General features: G+C 43.7%; 1 protein-coding gene across 1 annotated transcript in view; it reads right to left on the reverse strand.

Moving 5' to 3' along the window:
- The window catches only part of LOC144772679 (V-type proton ATPase subunit S1-like), a 347985-nt gene that overhangs the window by 206822 nt on the left and 118610 nt on the right, over window positions 1-22553 (reverse strand). The window contains exons 2-4 of the mRNA XM_078657142.1: window positions 18758-18884; window positions 18600-18668; window positions 741-934 (exon numbers count right to left, since the gene is read on the reverse strand). Coding sequence (XP_078513268.1) covers window positions 741-934; window positions 18600-18668; window positions 18758-18884 — 390 coding nt within the window. The remainder of the gene's footprint in view (window positions 1-740; window positions 935-18599; window positions 18669-18757; window positions 18885-22553) is intronic.

Below are 22553 nucleotides of genomic sequence, written 5' to 3' on the forward strand. Positions count from 1 at the left end.
CTGGACACCTGTGGCTGTAGTATCTTTGGAGCTTAGCAAAGGGTGACATCAGTTTACCTAGAGTACCACATCTAGTGGCTCTAGTAACAAACTGCATTGGAGCCTGTGGCTGCACCAACCCTACTACTATGAAACCCGTGCCTGCTGCATTCTCGATTGCTTTAGGACCTGGGGTTGTAGTATCCCTCAATAGTCACAACGCTTTAAAACCCACAGACATAGTACCCCTTTTTTGGAACGTTGTTCATGCTGAAATATAAGGTTTCAAAACCTAAACTAGAGATTCAATGTCTACCTCTATAGAACTGAATAGGAGATGTGTCAGTAATTTAATAGAATATTAGATTTCTTGTTCAAACATTTGTTGACAGTGAATAAGGCCCATCGTGAAAGGCATAACACTGTTGCCAGATTACAGATCTGGAAAAAAATGGTCTCGTACAATACCAATAATTGATTGAAAAAACATTCATAGCTGAGTCGTTCATTTGCATTTTGAAACATGAATTGGTAAAGGTATCTGACCCAATGCTTTTAATAAAGCCAAATCATTCAGTACTGCAGTAACATTACTTAAAGACTGTGTTGGAGGAGCTCAAGTTGCCCAACAAAAGATGGCAGCCAATGAGCTCCCCATTAACATAGCTCCTATTACAACACTGCTGTTCTTAAGACCCTGTTCTTTCACCTTGAACTCATTCTTAGCACAAACCTTATGTACCGCAGGAACCTGACCATACCTGGTAGTGGACTGCAGGTTCACAACTATGAGGTTGGGTTTCGAAGCGGAGGGCTTGAAGTCTGATGCCTCAACGTCACTCATCTCCAGCAGGTGCCAGTCAGCTTTCTTTTGGAGGTAGTCTGAAAGATGTCTGACAGCCTCCCAAGCCACGGCAGGTAACACTAAAGAGGACTCTGAAGACTGAAGAATTTCCTGCAATGAGAACATCCAAATGATTATCAATTTACTTATGTTTTCCCTGCTAGTAGACTTCATAGTTGATTAGTAATTCAATTTTCTTCAGCACAACGTTTTATAAAGCATCATGAATAACTGCTATTTATGTTACAAATTAATTGTGCAAATGAGCAGGCTTTAGACTGTGACGTAGTAGAAATATTGTACTATCAATATTAAGAGCTGGCTTAATACACCGCAATAGGATGTGCGTTGTTTGGTTTTGAGCGGTCTAACAGCTAACTTTGACATAATGGGACAAAACACTAGCCCCCATCAGTTTAAGAAGGATGTGCTAGGAATGGGTCTGCTGAGCAATGCCCTGATAAAGCTCCATACAATCTCCATCAAAATCCTTATAAATCCAACCGTTCCATGAGTGTCTCTCATCTCCAATTACACCAGGACACAGATGAGTGTGCCAATACCAACTTTTGTTGCAGGTAAAAAAATCCCCATAGAAACAAAATCTTGACGTAACTTTATAGTTTAAAGAGAGAGCCCCCCTGCTAGTAGGGTAAGAGTTCCTTAAGGCAGATTGAGTGGCGTGAGGAGGAATCCCCAAACCTGCGATCCTCCATTAACAAATATCATTATCTTTATCGTTAACCGATACTTTCCATGCTAGTATCCCTACATGGACGATCTTCATTAACACCTTCGCTGCGGCGGCTATTCCGCCGCAGCGCTAACAGTCGTGGGGGGGGGGGGGCGGTTCACCTGCGCTGGGTGACAGAACCGTTCCGTCACGGCTCGCGGGTGAGCTGTGCTTGTGACGGAACGGTTCCGTCGCTACCCCGCCCGCTTAATGAAATGCGTCGCGCAGGCGCGAAATCAGCGCCGCGAAATCAGCGCCGCGCAGGCGCGGCGGCCGGGCTGTAACGAAAGCGTTCCGTCATGAGCACAGCCCACCCGAGGGGCGTGACGGAACGGTTCCATCAATAGCGTCGAAGTGGTTAAGCACTTAGCATCAATATTATAGTGCTCCTCCTAGTTCAGAACATCTCTTTAAAAACGAGGTACAGTTTATCAAGCTGGAACCCTGTATCTCACGGAAGAAATCACGCTACACCACCACTAGATGTAGTATGGTCACTTTCTAAGATATAAAATGGATATCACCGCTGAATTATTTGCAGTCTTTTCCTGACAAAGGCACTTCCGAGTGCCGAATCGCTGATAGAACACAACAGTTGATTGTATTAGTGCCACACTGTTTTGCTCTCTTAAATATGTGATAATTGACCATCAAAGCAATATCGCTATCAAAGCTTTTCACAATGTTTTTAACCAAGTTCATTTTTGGGTGAAATATGATTGCTGATATGATTGAGATAGTATGAATGGATTATTTTATTACTTCTGATATCATTAATAATAACATATTTTGTACTTCTTTGACAAAAATAATATCGGTTGATTCTTTCTTTATATCGAAATGATATTGTAATGTGACTGTATTATTCGTGTTGCCTTTAGTTTTTACAATGACATAACGTTATAGCCCACTGCTGAGAGTTATACTGGTTGTTATAGGCCCTGAAGCTAAGTTATAGGACAGAGATCTAGGGCCTACAAGGAAGGAAGGGGTCTTTGCAACAAAGATAGCCCAAGACAGACGTTATGAGGCTATTAGAAGGCAGAATGTTCTAAATTAAAAAAGAAGTAGAAAAACAAACATAAGAATGTTGGAGCAAAATGCATATGCCAGCCATTATCGGCCCATTGTTTTACTTGGGCTCCCACAATCCCAATTTTCTAATTTAAAATGTGGACCTGGTAGACCAGACTTGTCTTCCTAGCATCCTTCACCATCGCATCCAAGTATGGGAAATACATGCTCTTGTAAATCAATATATTGTTCCCACCAACCCTCTGATACTTTCATGCAATTAACTGCTGTTGTCATATTTGTTAATGCACAGTTACAATTTTCTTTTTTTTTTAGAGTTTTATATAGTGCAAACTAGACCCAAAGGTATCAGAGCGCTTTACAGGAGCACCAGTTTCGTTACAGATGGACAAATTAATTTTTTTTGTTAGGCATCATTGCAAAGACTCAAACCCGGTTCCCCAGCTTCAAGGTCAATCACTCTAGCCATAAGGCTACATCGTCTATTATAAATATATCTCTGTGTACATACTTTTGTTTTTAAACTTTCAATTTACTGCCCAATCCTGTATGTTGCCCAAGTGTTGGAAGTGACTTATTTGTTGGGTGTCTATGTATGGGTTTTTTTTGCAAGCTCGTACTGGTCTAGTTCCCCTTTGATCTTAAATCATTGTTATTAAAAATGGGGGTCTTTTGTTGGCAGAGGTAGGTTCCTTTAACCAAGTAGGAGCCCTTTTTTCTAGTCAGGGTAAGGGGGCTACACTCCTAAAATAACCCCTGCTCGCCCCCTCGGTAGCTTGGCACGAGCACGCAGGCTAATCTTAGTGGCAGTGTGTAAAGCATTTGTGAACTTATACAGTAATACAGTGAAAACTCTACGAATTGACACCACACCAGTTTAGCTAAACAAGTAATCTTTATCTAGATTTAACACAAGACCAAAAGACAAAAATCCATAAAACAGTATTCAAAAATATGACTTTCAAATGGTAGAAATAGCTTAGTTCAATGTAGATGGTAAATGCAACATTTTACTCTCAAAGTGCCTTGGAGGCATAACGCAATATAAACAAAAGGGGCTCAGGGAAGGCGATGCGTCAGTTCCTTGCTCCGGGGAAGGAGATACATCTGTTCCTTACCCGAGAGGAGGGGATGCGTCTGTTTCTTACTGTGTCCCGGTTACGATGCGACAAGATGGCGCCTCGATGCGATGCAACAATCCGGTGCGATGCGACAAGATGGCGTCTTTGATGCGATGAAATAACTTGGATACGATGTGTGCACTCCCAACGGCCATGCAGCAAAATCGGTGGTTTCTTGAGCCTCGACAGGCCCTGCTACGCGCTTCTACGGTGATGTGACAGCAACCTCTGCTGTGCTGACACGCTTCTCCAGCGATGCAACACGGTTCCTTGGCGATGCGACGGCAAACAGCTGCAGCGGCGGCACGCTTCTTTGGCGATGTGATGGAGACAGCTGCGGCGACATGCTTCTTCCTCGTTGCGTCGAGCTTCCATCTCCCAGCAACACACAGTCTCTAGAGGTCCTAAAACAATAGCCAGCGCCTCTCTGCAGGTAGAATTCCCAACAAGGAAATCCAGGGGAACTGGTGGTGAAGTCTTTGTGTCCCTGAGACTTCAGTACAGGAGGCAAGCTCAGTTTCAAGCCCTTGAAGATCTTCCTCAAGATGATAAAGTACACACAAAGTTCCTTTTCTCCTTTACTTTCCTTGGCAATAAGTAACCACTGTAGGCCAACCCTAACAGTAACCAGTGCAGGGGCAATCTCCTCATTCAGATTCCTTGGCTTCTCTCCTTGGCAAAGGTTTGTCTTGATTCCCAGAAGTGATCTGATGTGATCCAAAGTTTTGGGGTCTAGGCCCTAATATTTATGCTACTAAATCCTTTGTTCTCTGAAGGCAGAGAGTGTCTGTACCCAGCCCAAACCAGTTCTGTCCTCCCTGGTGCAGCTTCCTGGCAGGAGGTGGAGACAGCATTGTTGAAAGCAGACCTGGCCCAGGTAGCTGAAAAGAAATCTCCTTCTCCTACTCTCTATTCAATGTAGGCTCAGGCAAGTGAAAGGAAATCTCCTCCCCGTACTCTCTATTCAACCCATGTTCTCTTCAGCCCAGTTCTGACTTATCAGACTGCTGGAGCCAAGGCCCCCTGTCACTCATAAACCAGACATGTAATACACAAACCTAGTAGAGGCATACTGGATGGTTAGGCAAGAAAATACCTACTTTCCAAAAGTGGTATTTCCAAATGCAGAATGTAAAAATCACCCACACTAAAAGATGTATTTTAACATTCTGAGTTCAGGCATACTAAACTCATTTTTCTACCTTGTTCCCTGGGTCAGTTAGGATTATAAAATATTATAATCAAAATGCCCATTCTGGCCTATGGAAACAGGTAGCCTTGCAATAGTGAAAAACGAAATTGGCTGTAATTCACTGTCAGGACATGCCACACACACCTGGGCCTGTCCTACCTTTCACATACAATGCACTCTGCCCATAGGTGTACCTTGGGTCTACCTAAAGGGTTACTAACATGTAGAAAAGGGAAGGTTTAGGGACTGGCAAGTGGGTGTACTTGCCAAGTCAACATGGCAGTCCCAGACTGCACACAGGCTCTGCAATGGCAGGCCTGAGCCATATTTTAAAAGCTGCTTCTATGAGTGGCACAATCAGTGCTGCAAGCCCACCAGCAACATTTTATTTACAGGCCCTGTGCATTCATGGTGCACTGGACTAGGTTCTGACAAGTAAATCAGATAAGCCAATCATGGAGTCACTAATCCATTACAGTAATTTGCAACAGGGAGCACTTGCACTTTGGCACTGAACAGCAGTGGCAAAGTGCCCAAAGCATCTAGACCAGCAAAAACATAGGAGGCAACAGCGAAAAAATGGAAGGGAGACCCACGCCAATGGTGTCAGGTCTAACAATTGCCATTCATCATCTCTGGCCTTGGTTGATAATGTTTTGTTGGCTTTGTCATTTTATGATCTTGTTTGGTAAACTTCCATTAGCCTTGGTCCTGTAGAACTTTATATGCTAGACTCCCTTAGGTCTATTTTCACCTAGTTTGGTGGGACTCAGTATAGCCCTGTTCCTCTACGACCTACTTTGGTAAACTCCCATAGGCCTTGTCCCTCTGTCTTTGTTTGGTAAGATTTGGTTACACGTATTCCTCTACGAGTGTACTTGGTGATCACCTTTAATCTAATTCCTCTAGACCCTTTTTTGGTATCCAATTGGGTAAGCTCCCATTTACCTTCTCCCTTTATCACCTTCCTTGTTAACTTCACAGTAATCTGTTTTCCTTTATGACCTTGTTTGACAATGTCCTGATTACTTTGTCCCTTAGGGACCTCTTTTGGTAAGCTTCCACTATTGTTTACTTCACTGTAACCTAATTTGGTAAGCTCTGGGTGGGCGTGTGCCCCTGCGTCCTTATTTCTTTGCGACCTTGTTTGGTTAACATTATTGCTTATTGCATTTCTTGTCTGCTCCTGTTGGCATTGTTCCTTCATGATCTTGTCTGGTAAGTGCTCATTGTCCTTCTCCCTCTATGAAATTATTTGATGATTTGCTAAGCTCTCGTTTACCTTGTTCTTCTGTGGCCTTGTTTGGTAAGCTCCTAGTGGCCTTCTTTTTCTGTGGCCTTGTTTGGTTAGCGCCTAGTGACCTTGTTCTTCTGTGACCTTGTTCTTCTGTGGCCTTGTTTGGTAAGTTCCTAGTGACCTTGTTCTTCCATGGCCTTGTTTGGTAAGCTCCTAGTGACCTTGTTCCTATGTGGCCTTGTTTGGTAAGCGCCTCCTGAGCTTGTTCCTCCCTATGGTCATGAAACCTACCTGTGACGTATACTAATGCAAAGTGGGGGACTACTTAAAATCATGTGTATTTTTGTATTTTTGACAATTAGTTACTGACCAATGTTAACTCACCCTACTTTATCCAGATAAGCAGATGCATTCTCCCCCTAGTATCTAAACAAGTTGCCAGTAGGAAACCATGCATTTGGTATAATCCCAAGCTTCTAAATGTAGCTTTCTAATTACTTCCTTATCCATGATGTGACATAGGTGGTCCAATATTTTTTAATGCATCTATAGCGTGCACGGTATAGAAGGCCATAACCCTGGTTTGGCTCTGCTCACCATCTCTCTGCTAACTTGAGGCTCCTTAGTTTATAACTTTAGTTTATACTAAAAGTTCCACAGAACTTTCTATAAATTGCTGATGGACACCGTAATCTCTTGGCTAGAAGGGGCTAATGAATTATGGATTCCTACTATTTATAGTGATAAGATGAATAGGCTGCTATTAACACATCCTTCCCATTAGACACTAAGAAAATTGAAGCATCTAATTGCAGAGCAGACACCAATTCCAAAAGCCGCAAAGCACTTTTTAATGTAGCTGAACAACATTTAATATCTGCAGATGCCTCTGCGGAGTCTGCTGATATAAATCAGTTCAGAGGCGATTTTGGGCCTTGTACTGCATTACTAAAAAATGAGATCTCACATTCTCGAGGCACAGAATAAATTTGCATGATTGAAGATGAAGACAAAGTGGCCTCGGCTGCGTGGCTTTTGCTCTTAATTTTTGATGAATTGCTTGTACAATGCAGTTTAACGAAGACCGTGTAGCAACAGAAAACAAATTAGGAGGCAGCGAATTATGAGATGCACAAAACACTTAATAAAGCAACTATTCAATTAAATTGAGATTGTGACCAAAATAGCTCATCACAGCAGGGTCCCCAGGGGGTTTGTGGGAATTGCTGTACATGTCATTAGCGCTGAAGCAGCTTGTAGGCCTAGCACGTCTGCTCCCTCTAATGCTTCACTTCTAGCGCCGCGTTCAAGTGATGACACCGCATTTCAAAATCTGTTAAAAATAGTGTGTTGGTGGTTTTTAGATGGGATGATGTCTCTGTGGCAGAGCTGGAGTGTATCTGAGCTGTGCCTCGTTTAGGAGCAGTAGTGGTGAAGGGAGTGTGGGACCTATGCTGGTGCAGAAGGGAGTGGAGGGACCTATGGTGGTACAGAAGGGGAGAGGAGTTGGCCTAACGGCTAGGGCGGTCGACATTAAATCTGGGGAACCAGGGGGCATATTTTCAAGGGATTTATCTCCGCTTTTTTGGCTTTAAAAGCCAAGAAAGCAGAGATAAAACTATCTCCCTATCAGCAACAGGTTGCTAACACGCATATTCGCATGGTAGCACCCTTTTTCTCTACGCTTCCCCTTGCATCTCTAATGAGATGCAAAGGGGGCTTTTTAGTGAAAAATAATAGGAGAAATGTTGTTAAGCGACATTTTTCCTATTATCAAGGATATCGCTAACCCTGTTAGTGATTAAAAAAGCAGCGCTAACCACGGTTAGCACTGCTTTTTTACACCTGGTATTTTCCTGACTTAGCCATGATATCCTATGGGAGGTGGATATCATGGCTAAGTTTGTGAGCCCCTATCATCAAGCTAACGCCAAACTTCGAGAGATTATCGTTGGTTTTCCAGCGATAATCTCTCATTTGGCAGTTAGCGTGAGCATTTTTATCACTTCTGAGATAAACCTTGCTAATAGCAAGTTATCTCTGCAATAATTTCTGGCGATGCTTAGTGTTAAAAAATTCGTTGCTAAGCATCGTTAGCGATAAATATCGCTAATCGTTGGTAATATGCCCCTAGGTTCGAGTCTCGGTAAAGACGCAAAACATCCTGTGATTCTGGGTAAATCACTTAATCTCCCAATGCCTAACAAAAATTAATGTGTCCTTATGTAAGGCAACTGGTGTTTTTGTAAAAAGCTCTGATACCCAATACCTTCGGGTCAAGTTGACGCTATATAAAACTCCGAAAGAAACATAAATAAATAAAAAGGGAGCGTAGGGACCTATGCGGGTGCAGAAGGGAGTGTGGGGGCCTGCGCTGGTGCATGAAACACACAAGTCAACTTCAATGGCAGGAGCAAGCCCATAAACCAAACACAATGGCTGACAGGAAGTAGGGTCATGTGATCAAGGAGCGTAGTGTGGAGCTTTTGGCAACACCAAGAGAGAGCAAACTCCGCCTCCTACTATCATGCAACTGAGTAGCCTATTGCAGTGCTACCTGGGACTGGAAGTCTCTCTGCAGCATGCGCACACCCAGCATCCCGCTTCTAGGATTTACCTTTGTTTTTAATGTTGCTGCTTTTCGCAGAAGGACACCATCTGTATCCATTATTGCAAGTTTCAAGAGCATAATGAGAAAATGCATTGTTGTGAAATTCATGGATCAAGGGATACAATAATAATTACTGAAGTATTGTCAGGGACAAAACATGTTTTATTCCATGCTGGATAGAGCATCATCTTTAAATCATACAACAAAAACAGCTACATGTGCTCTGCATGCCAGACGGTGACAGTAGGTCACCTAGGAAGGGTGCTGGGTTATGAATCAGCGAGTCGCTAAGGGTGGTGCCATGAAGCATGGATAGTTTTGGATGGCAGCTTAGTTGGCATTGCTCAATCAATCAATCAATCAATCACAGCATTTGTATAGCGCACTACTCACCCGGAGGGTCTCAAGGCGCTGGGGGGGGGGGGGGCTGCTACTGCTCGAACAGCCAGGTCTTGAGCTGCTTCCTGAAGGCGAGGTGGTCCTGTGTCAGGCGGAGGTGGATCGGGAGGGAGTTCCACGTCTTGGCGGCCAGGTGGGAGAAGGACCTTCCTCCTGTGGTGGCTCTTCGGATGCGGGGGACGGCGGCGAGGGCGTGGTTGGTCGATCGAAGCTGGCGTTTGGGAGCGTAGAAGTTGAGGCGGCTGTTGAGGTATCCTGGGCCTTGGTTGTGTAGGGCTTTGTGTGCGTGGGTGAGGAGCTGGAAGGTGATTCTCTTGTTGACCGGGAGCCAGTGCAGGTCTCTCAGGTGCCCGGAGATGTGGCTGCGGCGGGGGATGTCCAGGATGAGTCGTGCTGAGGTGTTCTGGATCCGCTGGAGTCTCTTCTGGAGTTTGGCGGTGGTTCCGGCGTAGAGGGAGTTGCCGTAGTCCAGACGGCTGGTGACGAGGGCCTGGGTGACCGTCTTCCTGGTCTCGGTGGAGATCCATCGGAAGATCTTACGTAGCATGCGCAGGATGTTGAAGCATGACGAGGAGACGGCGTTGACTTGTCTGGTCATGGAGAGGGAGGAGTCCAGGATGAAGCCCAGGTTGCGTGCGTGGTCTGTGGGTTTGGGTGCGCTGCCCAGGGCGGGGGGCCACCAGGAGTCGTCCCAGGTGGAGGGAGAAGATCCCAGGATGAGGACTTCCGTCTTGTCCGAGTTCAGTTTCAGGCGGCTGTTCATCATCCACTTGGCAACGTCTGTCATCCCTTCGTGAAGGTTGGCTCTGGCGGTGGCGGGGTCGTTGGTGAGGGAGAGGATCAGCTGGGTGTCGTCGGCGTAGGAGATGATGTTGAGGTTGTGCTGGCGTGCGATGGTTGCGAGGGGGCTCATGTAGACGTTGAAGAGTGTTGGGCTGAGTGAGGAGCCTTGAGGGACGCCGCAGGTGACTTCGGTGGCTTCTGATCTGAACGGGGGGAGGCGGACTCTCTGTGTCCTTCTGGCGAGGAAGGAGATGATCCACTCCAGTGCCTTCTCCTGGATTCCGATGTTGCTGAGGCGCTGTACTAGGGTACGGTGGCAGACAGTGTCGAAGGCCGCGGATAGGTCCAGGAGGATGAGGGCCGCTGTTTCTCCGTTGTCGAGCAGGGCTCGGATGTCATCGGTAGCTGCGATCAGGGCGGTCTCGGTGCTGTGGTTGGCCCGGAAGCCAGACTGCGAGGGGTCGAGGGAGCCGTTCGTCTCGAGGAAGGCGGCCAGTTGCTTGTTGACGGTCTTCTCGATGACTTTTGCCGGGAATGGGAGCAGCGAGATGGGGCGGTAGTTCTTGAGGTCGGTGGGGTCGGCTGATGGCTTCTTAAGTAGGGCGCTGAGTTCGGCGTGCTTCCAGCTCTCCGGGAAGGTCGCGGTGTCGAAGGAGGTGTTGATGATGTCCCGAAGGTGGGGTGCGATGACAGCGTCGGCCTTGTTGAAGACGTGGTGAGGGCAGGGGTCTGTCGGAGATCCGGAGTGAATGGAGTTCATTGTGTGGACGGTGTCTTCAGTGCTGATCGGGGTCCAGGCGCGGAGGGTGGTTGTGGGGGGCGGTGGTTCGGTCGTGGTGTGCGTCGGTTGAGTGCTGAAGCTGTTGTGTATGTCCGCGATCTTGTTGTGCAAGTAGGAGGCGAGGAAGTTGCAGAGGTCTTGCGAGGGGGTGATGTCGTTGTTTCCGGCATTGGGGTTGGAGAGCTCTTTCACGATGTTGAAGAGTTCCTTGCTGTTGTGTGCGTGTTGTCCAGCCGTTCCTTGAATGCGGTTTTCTTGGTGGTGTGGATCAGTTGGTGGTGTTTTCGGGTGGCGAGCTTGAGGGCAGTCATGTTGTCCGGTGTTGGGTCTCTGCGCCAGGTTTTCTCGAGTGCTCTGCAATTCTTCTTGGAGCTCTTGAGTTCGTCGTTGAACCATGGTGCTTTCTTGCTGCCGGGTCAGCTCGGCGGGGTCTTCAGCGGGGCGAGGTCGTCTGCGCAGTCGCTGATCCATTTCGTGAGGTTGGTGGCCGCTTGGCTGAGGTTCGTTGTGCTGGTAGGAGGGTTCATGCTCAAGGAAGTGGCGAGCTGGTCCGCAGTGATCTTGTTCCAGCTTCTGCGGGGAACCTGTTGCTGGTGATGGTGGAACGTGGTACTTCTGAAGCTGAAGTGGACGCAGCTGTGGTCCGTCCAGTGGAGTCCGGTGGCGTGGCTGGAGGCGATGTCCTTGCTGGAGGAGAAGACGGGGTCGAGTGTGTGTCCGGCGTAGTGGGTGGGGGTGGTCACCAGTTGCTTGAGTCCGGGGTTGGCGAGGTTGTCCAGCAGGGTGGTGGTGTTACGGTCGCTGTTGTTCTCCAGGTGGAAGTTGAGGTCCCCGAGGAGGATGTAGTCGGCGGAGGGGAGGGCGTGTGGGCTGATGAAGTCGGCTATGTCTTCGCTGAATTGTGTGCGTGGTCCCGGGGGTCTGTAGATGAGGGTGCCTCTGAGGGTGGTCTTGGGGTTGGCGTGAATCTGGAAGTGCAGGTGTTCGGCGGGTGCGAGGGTATCGTCGGTGTCGGTCGTGATGCGGATGGTGTTCCTGTGGATGATGGCGATGCCTCCTCCTGTCTGGTTGATGCGGTCCCTCCGGATGATCTTGTAGCCGTCCGGGATGGCGATGGCGATGTCGGGCGCTGAGGAGGCGTTCATCCAGGTTTCCGTGAGGAAGGCGACATCTGGGGCTGTGTTGTCGAGCAGGTTTCAGAGCTCGACGGCGTGTCTGTGGACGGAGCGGGTGTTGAGCAGGATGCACTTCAGGTGGGTGCTGCTGGATGCACTTCAGGTGCTGCTGGATGCACTTCAGGTGGGTGTTGCTGGTATTTGCGGTGTGGTTCTCCCCCTTACTTTGGAGAGGGTGGAAACCTTTGTTGGTAGAACCAAGTCAGGAACCTTGCTGAATACCTTCCTGGAATATTCCCTTTCTCTTTCCCCCACTTGATCTGCAAGGCCATTACAGATTTATGCAATGCCTCCTTCACATCTTATTTTGTACCAGTGGCATGAAAAGTATTTTTTCTACTGCTCAGAAAAAAAACCTTCTGCAGGTCCCAAGGATCTCAGTGACTATCATTTTACCATTCTCCTGCCTGTTACTTCTAAGTATTTAGAAACACATAACAAACTCTGACTTTCTGATTTTGAGTGCAACTGATATCTGGTTTCAGGCCTGGAAGTGGATCAGGAAGCAGACCTTTATGTTCATGCTCCAGTAGTCATGGGGCATGCTATGCTGAAAATCCACCTGCGCCGATGTTACCATGGTTAAGCAAGGACTGGCGATATGTGCAGAGTGGTACCATCAACTAGCACAAGGCTATATCCTTATGGAGTGTGTGTTGTGTGTTGGTGTCTTGCCTGTGAGCTACAAGTTCCAGAATTCCTGAAGTCTCAAGTTGTTAGCAGATGGTGATAGCCCTTGGATTACATGCTCTAACTTTCATTGTCTCACATCATTCTTTCTAGGCAGTTGAATTGTATGCTTCTACAGCCATGACCCTTGCTTCACTGATTTTTAATTTATGTTTATGTAACTTATCTTCTTGGGAGTTGCTGAGTACTTACCCTATCTTCTCTAGTTAGTTAAACAACCAAAGAATAAAGTAAATGTATGGAAAAATAGAAAGGGCCCTGGGTTCTGAAATTCAAAGAAATCCGAGAACCGCAAGCTTTGTTTTAGGACAGCAATGGATATTGAGGTATTCCCTCCAAATTTCAATTTAAAATCTAAAGTGGGACATTAATAGGGTGAGATCTCCTATTCACAGACCGATAAAAAAATGTGAATGATTAATTTATCAAGAAGCACAAATGCTAAACTGGAGAACAGGGGAGAATAAACTGGCTAACTGTTATGAGAGAGGTGCAAACCAAGAGGGATAAAAGTCAGTCCACGTAGCAAAATACAGTGGAGAAGAGCAGGGAAGCTGTCATCACTAAGGTGGAATTCAGTATTCATGATACACCCACTCATCTAGCTAGTAAGTCGGATTTTATCTCTGGTGAAAGAGAAGTATTAGCTTGTATAAATCATTCCAGAAGTCTGAGCTTCATGCATTTGTCTCAGTCTCAGCATTATCAAAACCAAAGACATAACATTAGTTTCATTCGCGTAGGATTTAAGGAGAAAGAAGGTAAAGAATAAGGTTATTGTTAACTTACATTCAAGAACAGTAGAGGGAGAAATCTTAAAAGAAGTAGATAAAATCATGAGATGTGGGATCAATGTGCAGGAGAAGTCAAATGTATTGTTCAATAGTTTGGTGGTAAAACGATCAAATAGTAGGGTGCCTAGCTATGATTCTCATTCAGAGCTTAATTTGAGCTCGTAGTTATAGTTGGCCCCTCAACATTCTTTTTGAGGGACCAGCCCTAATTTTTCCTCAAAAGACTTTGACACAGAACAATAAAGAGGAAAACACAAAAGGGGGATGAAGGATTAAGAGAAATGCGAAAAAATTGTGACAAATGGAAAAAGCAGGGAAGAAAAAGAACCTTAAAGGGTTAGATACAGGGGCAGGGAGTGACTAGTGTAGGATTAAAGAGGTGTGAGACAGAATCAAGACTATGCAGCCCTCTCATTCGGCACCCTGGTCTTTAATAGCTCCGGCCGCTATCTTCTGAGCATAACTTTGGGCCCTGGCATTTAGTCTTTTGCAAATTAAGCATTGTTCCAATCATTAACCTTACATAGAGAACTGATCAGCTGAGTCAGTTAGCCCACCAGATAAACGACAGAAAATAAGCAATTAAGGTCTTTGGTTATAAAAACTTGGGGGCATTTTATCAAGGACTGCAGTAAAATTATCACCGGTTTAGCGGCAGAAAACTGCTGCTAAAGCGACGATAATGGCCCTGATAATATACCCTGGAGAATTACAATAGAAGCCCATGTTCACCCCAGAACATGGACTTCTATTGGAATTCTCAATGGCATATTATCAAGCACATTATCGCCGCTTTAGCGGCAGTTTTCTGACGCTAAACCGGCGATAATTTTTAGCGTCGTTCTTGATAATATGCCCCTTGGAGCCTAGCAGAGATAGGTAGGTGACAAAAGGGGTTTGGAGAAAAACCTAAAATGAAATGGAATAGCTATTGCAGCCTTGTATGAAACTCGGGAAACAACAACAAGGGACGTTCAAGAAAGTTACAAAGAGTATGTGTGAACCATAGTAAATGTATTACTGTGTTGTTATATGGTTTGAACCTGGGCAATGGAACTGATGCTCAGCTGAAACCGGTGGGAATGATTGTGATCAATGTATATATTCCACCATGGTATCTGCCCAACAATCATCATTGACATTTGACAATTAAAAGTAGTAACTGAGAATACTTATTGTTCCTTCCCAATTGTACTGTTAACCTATGTTATTGTAATGCTACCATGAGCAGTTCACGAAGAACCTCTGCTTACGTTTAAAGTGGAGGCTGTGGGCATACTAGAATAAAGATTGGGCAATATAACTCCTAACAAGAAAGAGGGACAACTAGGCAGTATCTTCATAGAGAGCAATCTTACTGTGATCAACTCAAGATGTCCTAGTGACCAACCAGCACATTATACCTTTACAAACATTTGTTCCTCCTCTTTAATAGATTACACAGTGATCTCTACACAATAATAATTGTTGGCGGTAGATATGAGTGTGGGAGGCTTTGGAGGAAGAGTCCATCGGCCAATTAAAACCTTTACATTGTTTATTTAAAAATTTCTTTTAGTTTGATCAACACAAAAATTCAATAGAGCAAGATCCTGGCTTAAGGAACTCATATATATTTATTATGATTAATAATTGTACACAGATAGAGCTTGGTAGGAGTGGGGATCTATCACACAAGATAATGACACCAAACGGACAAAGGCAAGATTGCATTTGGGTGCCCATTTTTTTGCAGTTTCTCTCTCTAAGGTACAAAAAGCCTTAGAACAAGCAAGGCATTTCTCGAACAAACTGCACCAGAAGGTTATCCAAAGCATATATTATCTGGATGATACGATCTTCTATGAGCGAATTCATGCAGGTATTCGGGATGCTTTATGTAAATTTTGCTAAAACTGTAAATCCAATTACTTAAATACTTAAATGTTAATATATGAAAGAGCAAAGTAATGGTGTTTAGAAAGTGACAATTAAAACAGAAGTTTGAATAATTATGTTTAGAAACTGTATCAAAGTGTTGTTACTTATGGGTAACTTTTAGAGTGCCTTGTCATTCACTAGCCATGATAACGTGGCTACAGGTCACACCAGAGTGGTAGCCGTAGCACTAAATAAAGTAGATGCATGTATGCTTCACAAATCAGTTGACGTAATGAAGGGAACATACCTGCGAAATATTGCGAGTCTCTTACTATATGGAAATAGTTCAGAAAGATAGCACAGAATTCAATTAGTAGAAATGACAGTATGGGAGAACTGACTCAGAATAGCCCAAAATATGCCTGAGCTTGCGTTCTCGTTTAAGTTAGGAGTGATTGAGGCAAATGGTATTTAAACATCTCACAAGAACACTATCAAATTAGCAAAAACGTTATTTTAACAATCAAAGGCACTATTCGTCATATCATTAAGGAACATCTTGACACTGAAACTAATGTTTCTTTGTCATTTTAATATGAAGTTGATATCCTCAAGACACTGAAACTAATGTTTTTTTGTCATTTTAATATGAAATTGATATCCTCAAGAATCTAAATACATTTAGAAGAAGAGAGTACAGCCCAAGACACCTAATCTGGAAGAGCAGAATCACATGCATAGCAAGGAGGAAAGTTTTGAAGTAGACCAACTGTAATGCATAAAAACGTCTAAACAATGACGATATATCAACAGTAAAAAGGCAACCTCAGCAATATCTGGTGAGTATGGAATCCCAAAAAATCTGCAGGTGGATGATGAAACTGAGGCTAGGTCAGTTGTTAGTAATGGAAATAAGGAGAATGTGAAAGTAGAGGGCCCATTCCTCACAAATATATCTGAGGTGCCATCTGTTTCAGTCTCAGACTCAAATTATTTAAATTTGTGAAGTAAGTGCAAAACTCTGTTACTCCTCCATCTAAGAAACTTTTAAGAATTGCAGAGTACTGCAAGTCATATCTTCCCAACGAAATGTGTGGATATTCGACCGTGCTGCAACCTGGGAAAGTTTTTTAAACAAATGCAATGAAAGAATGCAAAAGTGTGTATTCTTATAAAATGGGCTTCTTTATTTAAAGTTAACTTTTTATATGTATATATTTATAGAATTCATTATTTAAAATAATGTTTAGAGAGCCTAATTTGGAGAATCAAACTAATAAATGCATTTGAAACTCAAAACACTTAGCATGATTTAAAGCAGTGTTTCCCAAACGGTGGGCTGCGGCCCATTTTAAGTCCAAGCAGTAAATAAAGATGCATTTAAATTGTGTATTTATCTTGTCACATTTGCTGCTTTTCAATGAAAGTAGTCAAACATCAGGCTACATGTTCTGACAAATTGCTGCTTGTTTTTTTAACATGGGGATTGGTGTTTCAAAACTCCTCATACTGCAGTCAGTAAATTGAATTGTGCAACAATCGTTGTGTGGTACAGAGAGTGTGAAATGGAAGGCTGTTGGATATCCTTTTTTAATACACAACAAAATGTAAACACCTGTAAATGAACTTACACATTCAGCAGTACTGAAAGCTAAAATGAACCACATTTTTTCGCGATTTAGAAGTGTGTTGGAATCAAATAATAGGGTCAAAACAAATCAAGGCACTTTTTCCTATCCATGCAAAATTATAAATATTCAATGAAACCCGATTTCCACGCATTTTCAATTGTGTACACTATAGTTTTATCAGTAAAACGTTATGTCTGTGCAAATTTAGTGGCCCTTTCAACTGAAAATGTGCTGTCTGTAAATGGCAGTTGCAGTAGCGGCTCCTGGAGGGAGTGCTGCGGAGCGGTGGGCGGGGCAGGGGAGGGGCAGGGTGGGGGGTAGTAAACTCCGGCTTAAGGCCGAACGGAGTTCAGTTAATAAAAAAATAAATAAAATGAATTTCATTGCGCGCGCAGCAATGCAGCGATGGAATACAGTGATGCAATGCAGCGCGCGCAAGGAAATTTGTTTTATTTATTTATTTATTAACTGAAATCAAGAAGTGCGCAAGACCAAAGGCCAGAAGAATAAATTCTCAAGCTATGTAACCTAGGAGGCATATTTACTAATCTTTCATGCAACTCAGGGCAGCAAGCAAAGTTGCTGCTCGGCATTGCGTGAAAGGGAGAGAACAGACATTCTCCATACTTACAAGAGATGGAGTATTTCTGCTCTCTCCTTGCGCTGGTGCACTGTGTGCAGCCTAGCACCAATGCAGGCACCCTTGAAGAATATTGCAAGAATGCCTGCATTACAAGTAGGTTTGTTTTTATGCACGTAGGGACACCTTCCTGCACAAAAACAATCCTCAGAAGCATTTTCCTCTTTCTATATGTCACGCACAATGCATTATGGATATACAGAAGAAGTAATGAGGAGAAATAAAGATATTTCTACTCGATACACCTGACTAGGGAAGGCATAGCATTTAATAGCATTCCTAGGCTTACTAGCTTCAGTAAATCTGGGAATGCGTGTTCCCGTGCTCCACTCATGGAACGCCCCCTAGCTTCAAATGTAACGTAATACATCACAAGCCACTGCGTTGCATTACATGCCTTTACAAAGGTGGTGATAATCTCCCCTGCGTGGCTTTGTAAATATTACTGAAGTCTTTGCATTGCCATTGCACTGCCTTGTGCTAGGTAAGGAGAACACAAAGGCTGGTTGAATTTGGGTTTAGGTTTTGATGAATACCGACCATCAATTATGTTCACTGTATCACTGCAATTCTGAAAGGAACTGAAAATACTTCCTTTTAAGGAGCACCTCATGCAAAACCAAAAAGTATCTCCCAACTTCCTCATCTTCACAGACCTAAAAATTAAATATATACCCCTTCTGCGAGAAGACTGCAATAGGGCTGTCTAAGCATACCACAACGGTGAGCAAGTGTGCCCATGTCCTCTCACCTTGCCCATGGGTGAGGGGAGTAGAATGCCACCAACTGTATTGTCCAAGATTGTGTGGTGGAAGCAGGAAGGAGATTGGCCTGAGAAGTTTGGAACATTCCTATATATTCTCACCCACACACTCCCAAAAGCAATGATATAATTTAAATCAATTATTGTTTTGCCTTATTTTTAATTTGTTTTATTATGTTAGCTTGATATTTGAACCAGTACTGCAATATACCATTTTGTTGCAAGCCAAAAAACTGACTCAATCCCCTCAAATCTGTTCAATTCCAGGCCTTTGGCTTCCATTAACAAGTTTCATGTTTAGAGAAACTATGGTTAGATATGAAATTCTTGCCTGAATGTTGTGCAATGGTTTTTCTCTTTCGGGTATAGCGCTGAGATATGTGAAGTCATCCACGCTGAGCTGTAAAACAGAAAGGCATTCCAGGTTAGGTGTTGTTACCACGAGCCCAACCAGGATTGAACCCTCTCCCGTGTAAAAGCTGCACTCACTGAATCTTGGAGGAACAGAACCAGGTTCGGAGGGTTCTGCTGGAGTACTGGCTGCAGCAGCGCGTGAAGCTCGCGCCCCGACGTTATATGTCCTTCGTGTGTCAAAGCTGTCCTGTCCCACATGGAGCTGAAAAAAACACACATCATTATTCTGTTCTTGTACCTCTTTTAGCAAGGTTTGTCATTGTATCAAAATAGGATATATGGCTTTAGACTGAAGCACCAATTTTAGCTACAAGCTCTCATGCCTTGGCTCCCTGCTTGTTTTGTTAGCCTAAATAACAGATCCAAGTAAAATAATTATCTAATTCCTGCATGAAATCAGGTTATTTTCTTTTAAAAAGAGGAAAGTTGGTGAATATTTGAGTTTCTATGATTTATCAGGACCTTTTGCCATTCACCTTTAAATCCCCCTGTTTCTGGAAACTCTTTGAGTCGGATTCAATAACCTTTTTCTGTGAGTAGTTGTGGGTTATTAATTCTAAACGTAAATTACACCCAATACCCAAACCTCGTTCAGAAACTGATGTGCTGTGTTTTATGTATGTCTTAGGGGTGAGTTACACATGAATATACAGGCTTGATTCATCAAGCATTTTATATGAGTAAGTGTGTTGTACTCAAGGTGCAGGTGTGACCTACTCACCTACTCATGAGCTTATTGGAACCAGCAAAGTGTGGTCACGAGAAAACAAGTTTTTTGATCCACAAAACCTTTCTCCATAAGAAGGCGTGTCTAGTTATGAAATACTCCATGCAGTGGAAGGGTTGAAGAGTTTACTCAGATGTGTAGACAATGGTGTTGGGATAAAAGTGTTTGACTTTTTTTTTATAAGATCTATAAGAGATATGGTTGTGGTCTTAGCAAGAAAATGATACTTTCCATTTTAGATGGTTTCAGCATGACAGAGTGGCAAGCCCTTCATTGCCATATAGCTGTGAGAGAACTGGAGACCCAAGCCTCTAGGGTAGAGATAGAAGTTGGCAAAGAGAAGATGATGTGGGTATTACTTGCATAGAGATTATACGAGAACACCGAAGAATGGAATAATGTTACCAAGAGCAGAAAGCCTCATGTAAAGCGCTGGCAAACGACAAGGAGATAGGGATTTGTTGGAGAGAGTGGTAAGCAACAATAAAAACAGAAAGTTCGAATTGAAAAGATTGAAGAACCAGTTGAGTTCTGTGTCTGTAATACCAAAGATGAGAAGAGTTGACAGCAGGGTAGAGTTATTGTTGTTATCAAAGGCAGCTAGTGGTCTAGAAGAACGAGTGTAAAAGATTACGGGTCTTATTTACAAGATTTTGCTGTAGGGCAGCATCACTGGCCTTTCTGCTCCACTGCCCTACAGCAAAAAAAAGGACAGGAATGCGCTGTATCTATAAGATACAGCGCATTCCTTTCCTTTTTCCCTGCGCTGTCATTCAATGGGCTGCCATGCACCAAAGCAGGCACATTCGTACCATGGTGCCAGGGTGCCTCCTTTGTAGGTATGACTGTTTGTGTGCAGGAAGGGAAACCTTCCTGCACAAAAACAATCACAAGAGGCTTTTTCCTCTTTTTATGTGTGCTGCAGAAAAGCACACATCGAAAAAGGAAAAACAAGGAAAAATAAAGGTATTTCTCCTTGTTGCACCTTCCTTACATCTCCCCTGGGGAGGTGTAAGTTTTTGGTGCTGCCTCAGGGTTACGATTTCTCGTAAATATGGGGCATTATCAAAAAGCCAGGGGTGTTGTTGGAAATTCCCACAGCAACACCCATTGCTCACCCCTTTAATGCAGAAAACTGAGCTAAAGGGAATGATATTTGCAAGGCCGCATTAAGCCACGCTAATTGGCTTACTGCTGCCTGGTAAATATGGAGCATAAATCTGTGCCACTAAAAAGTGACGCTCTGGTGCTGCAGTCTCATTGTTGTCATGATGGGGAAAGGTAATGAAATAAGAAACATTAAAGAGAGAGGCTTCCATTGAGTGGAAATCTCAGAGGCCTTATTGCATGAGGTCTAATAAGTCTTGAAAGGTGAGAAACAAGGTCAAACGGCCTAAGACAGAAAGTTCAAATATTTGGAGAAGAAAGACAGTGAGGAAACACGATAATAGTTAGGTGGGTTTGACAGGTCAACAGTGTTTATTTTTTTAGTACAGATAATACTGCAGTCGGCTTGAATAGGTAGCGTCCATGAAAGAGTAGCTGAAAAGAGAAGTAAGGCAACATAATAAAACCCACTCCAGGAGATGAAAGTCGCACAGCATGATTTGCTTTGTTGATTGGGAGGTGTAATAACACACCCGGAAACCTGCACCTTGTGTGTATTTCCAGGCTTACAATTACATCTGCTTTGTCAATTGTAAAAAAGTGTACAACATGCCAATATGAAACCTTATTTTAATACCCTGTTTAGCATGTATAAAAAATAATGCTTGACAACACTTCTCATGTTATTTTGGTATTTTCTTGGTTGTTTAATCTTGTCTATTCATGCATTCCTTGTATTTGTTCATTTCATGACCTACCCCTGCTCTGCAATGATACTAATAGACATCCCAGGTAGGCCTGAGCGATGAACTCCGCTCCGTTCGTGTAGTTTGTGGAGTTTTCTGCACTTAGCGCCCCGTGGAGTTCACGGAGTGCAGAAAACTCTGCTCCGTGTAGTGCAGCGGAGTGCCGCTCAGGTAGAGTTTCTACACAAGCGCCAGAAAGACCAGCCCGAACAGCAGTTCGCACTGCACTCCGCCATTTGTGGAACTCCGCAGAGTTTTTCTTGTCACTTCGTGAAATTCCACATAGCAAAACTCCGCAAACTACGCCCAGGCATGGGCTCTGATTCAAAGTGAACAAGCAATCCTGATTCACACACAAACTGGAGTTTGCACAAAGTTTGTCCCAACTGTGGCCGACCACGGGTTCAGCACCTCAATCGCAATGTTGCAATTAGTAAAAGTCCTGTGTAATCCACCTCCGAGGCCCGCCGTAATGAGGTCTCACTGGAATCCAGACAATTAGAATGAGGATCATGGAGGCAGCACCAAGAATGAAGTCCCACTCTGTTAGGTAAAGTCTTTTCAATATCTTTTTATTCTTCTTTAGTAAAATAGATGACAGGACAACAGCCAACGCGTTTCGTTCCTTTCAAAGGAACTTCATCAGGGCTAAATATTAAAGGTGAAAAGGTCCAACTCATCGAATTTTTAAAAGGTCTGAATGTGTATAAAACAGAAGGTCCCACAATAGGGGTGAAGAAGTGGTAGACTCCAGCCAAAATATTCTGGAAAGTCTTCCTCGTAGAGCGTCAGGTATGCCAGGCAGTCACGAAGCATAAGCAAACCGCTACTACTACTTCACCCGTATTGTGGGACCTTCTATTTTTTACACATTCAGACCTTTTAAAAAATTCAATGAATTGGATCACTAGATCTCAAGTCTCATCAGGCCTTGCAGATACTAGAATCAATTTCTTTGTATATTCTTTACGTGTTTTTCAAATGTCCTCAAAGGAAGACATTGCAGGGATCAGGGTGAGGAGTCGTTTAGAGTTTGAGGGCTGGAAACCCTCCAACATTTGGAGGAAACTACAAATACTGGGTAGAATCAGAAATTCAATTTTATAATATAAATCAAAATCCTTATTCAGCTTTAGGATTGCTAAATTCAATTTGATAAGATTAAAGATTATTTCAAAATACATTTGATATTTTTAAACTTAGAGGATGTGAGCATAATCTTACATAAAGTTGTGGTCTGGTAACAAGGAAATTCATGACACTCAAGTCCTACTCTCGTATTACGTGATAC

Source organism: Lissotriton helveticus, chromosome 1_1, assembly GCF_964261635.1.
Source record: "Lissotriton helveticus chromosome 1_1, aLisHel1.1, whole genome shotgun sequence".
In the NCBI taxonomy this organism is placed as follows: Eukaryota; Metazoa; Chordata; class Amphibia; order Caudata; family Salamandridae; genus Lissotriton; species Lissotriton helveticus.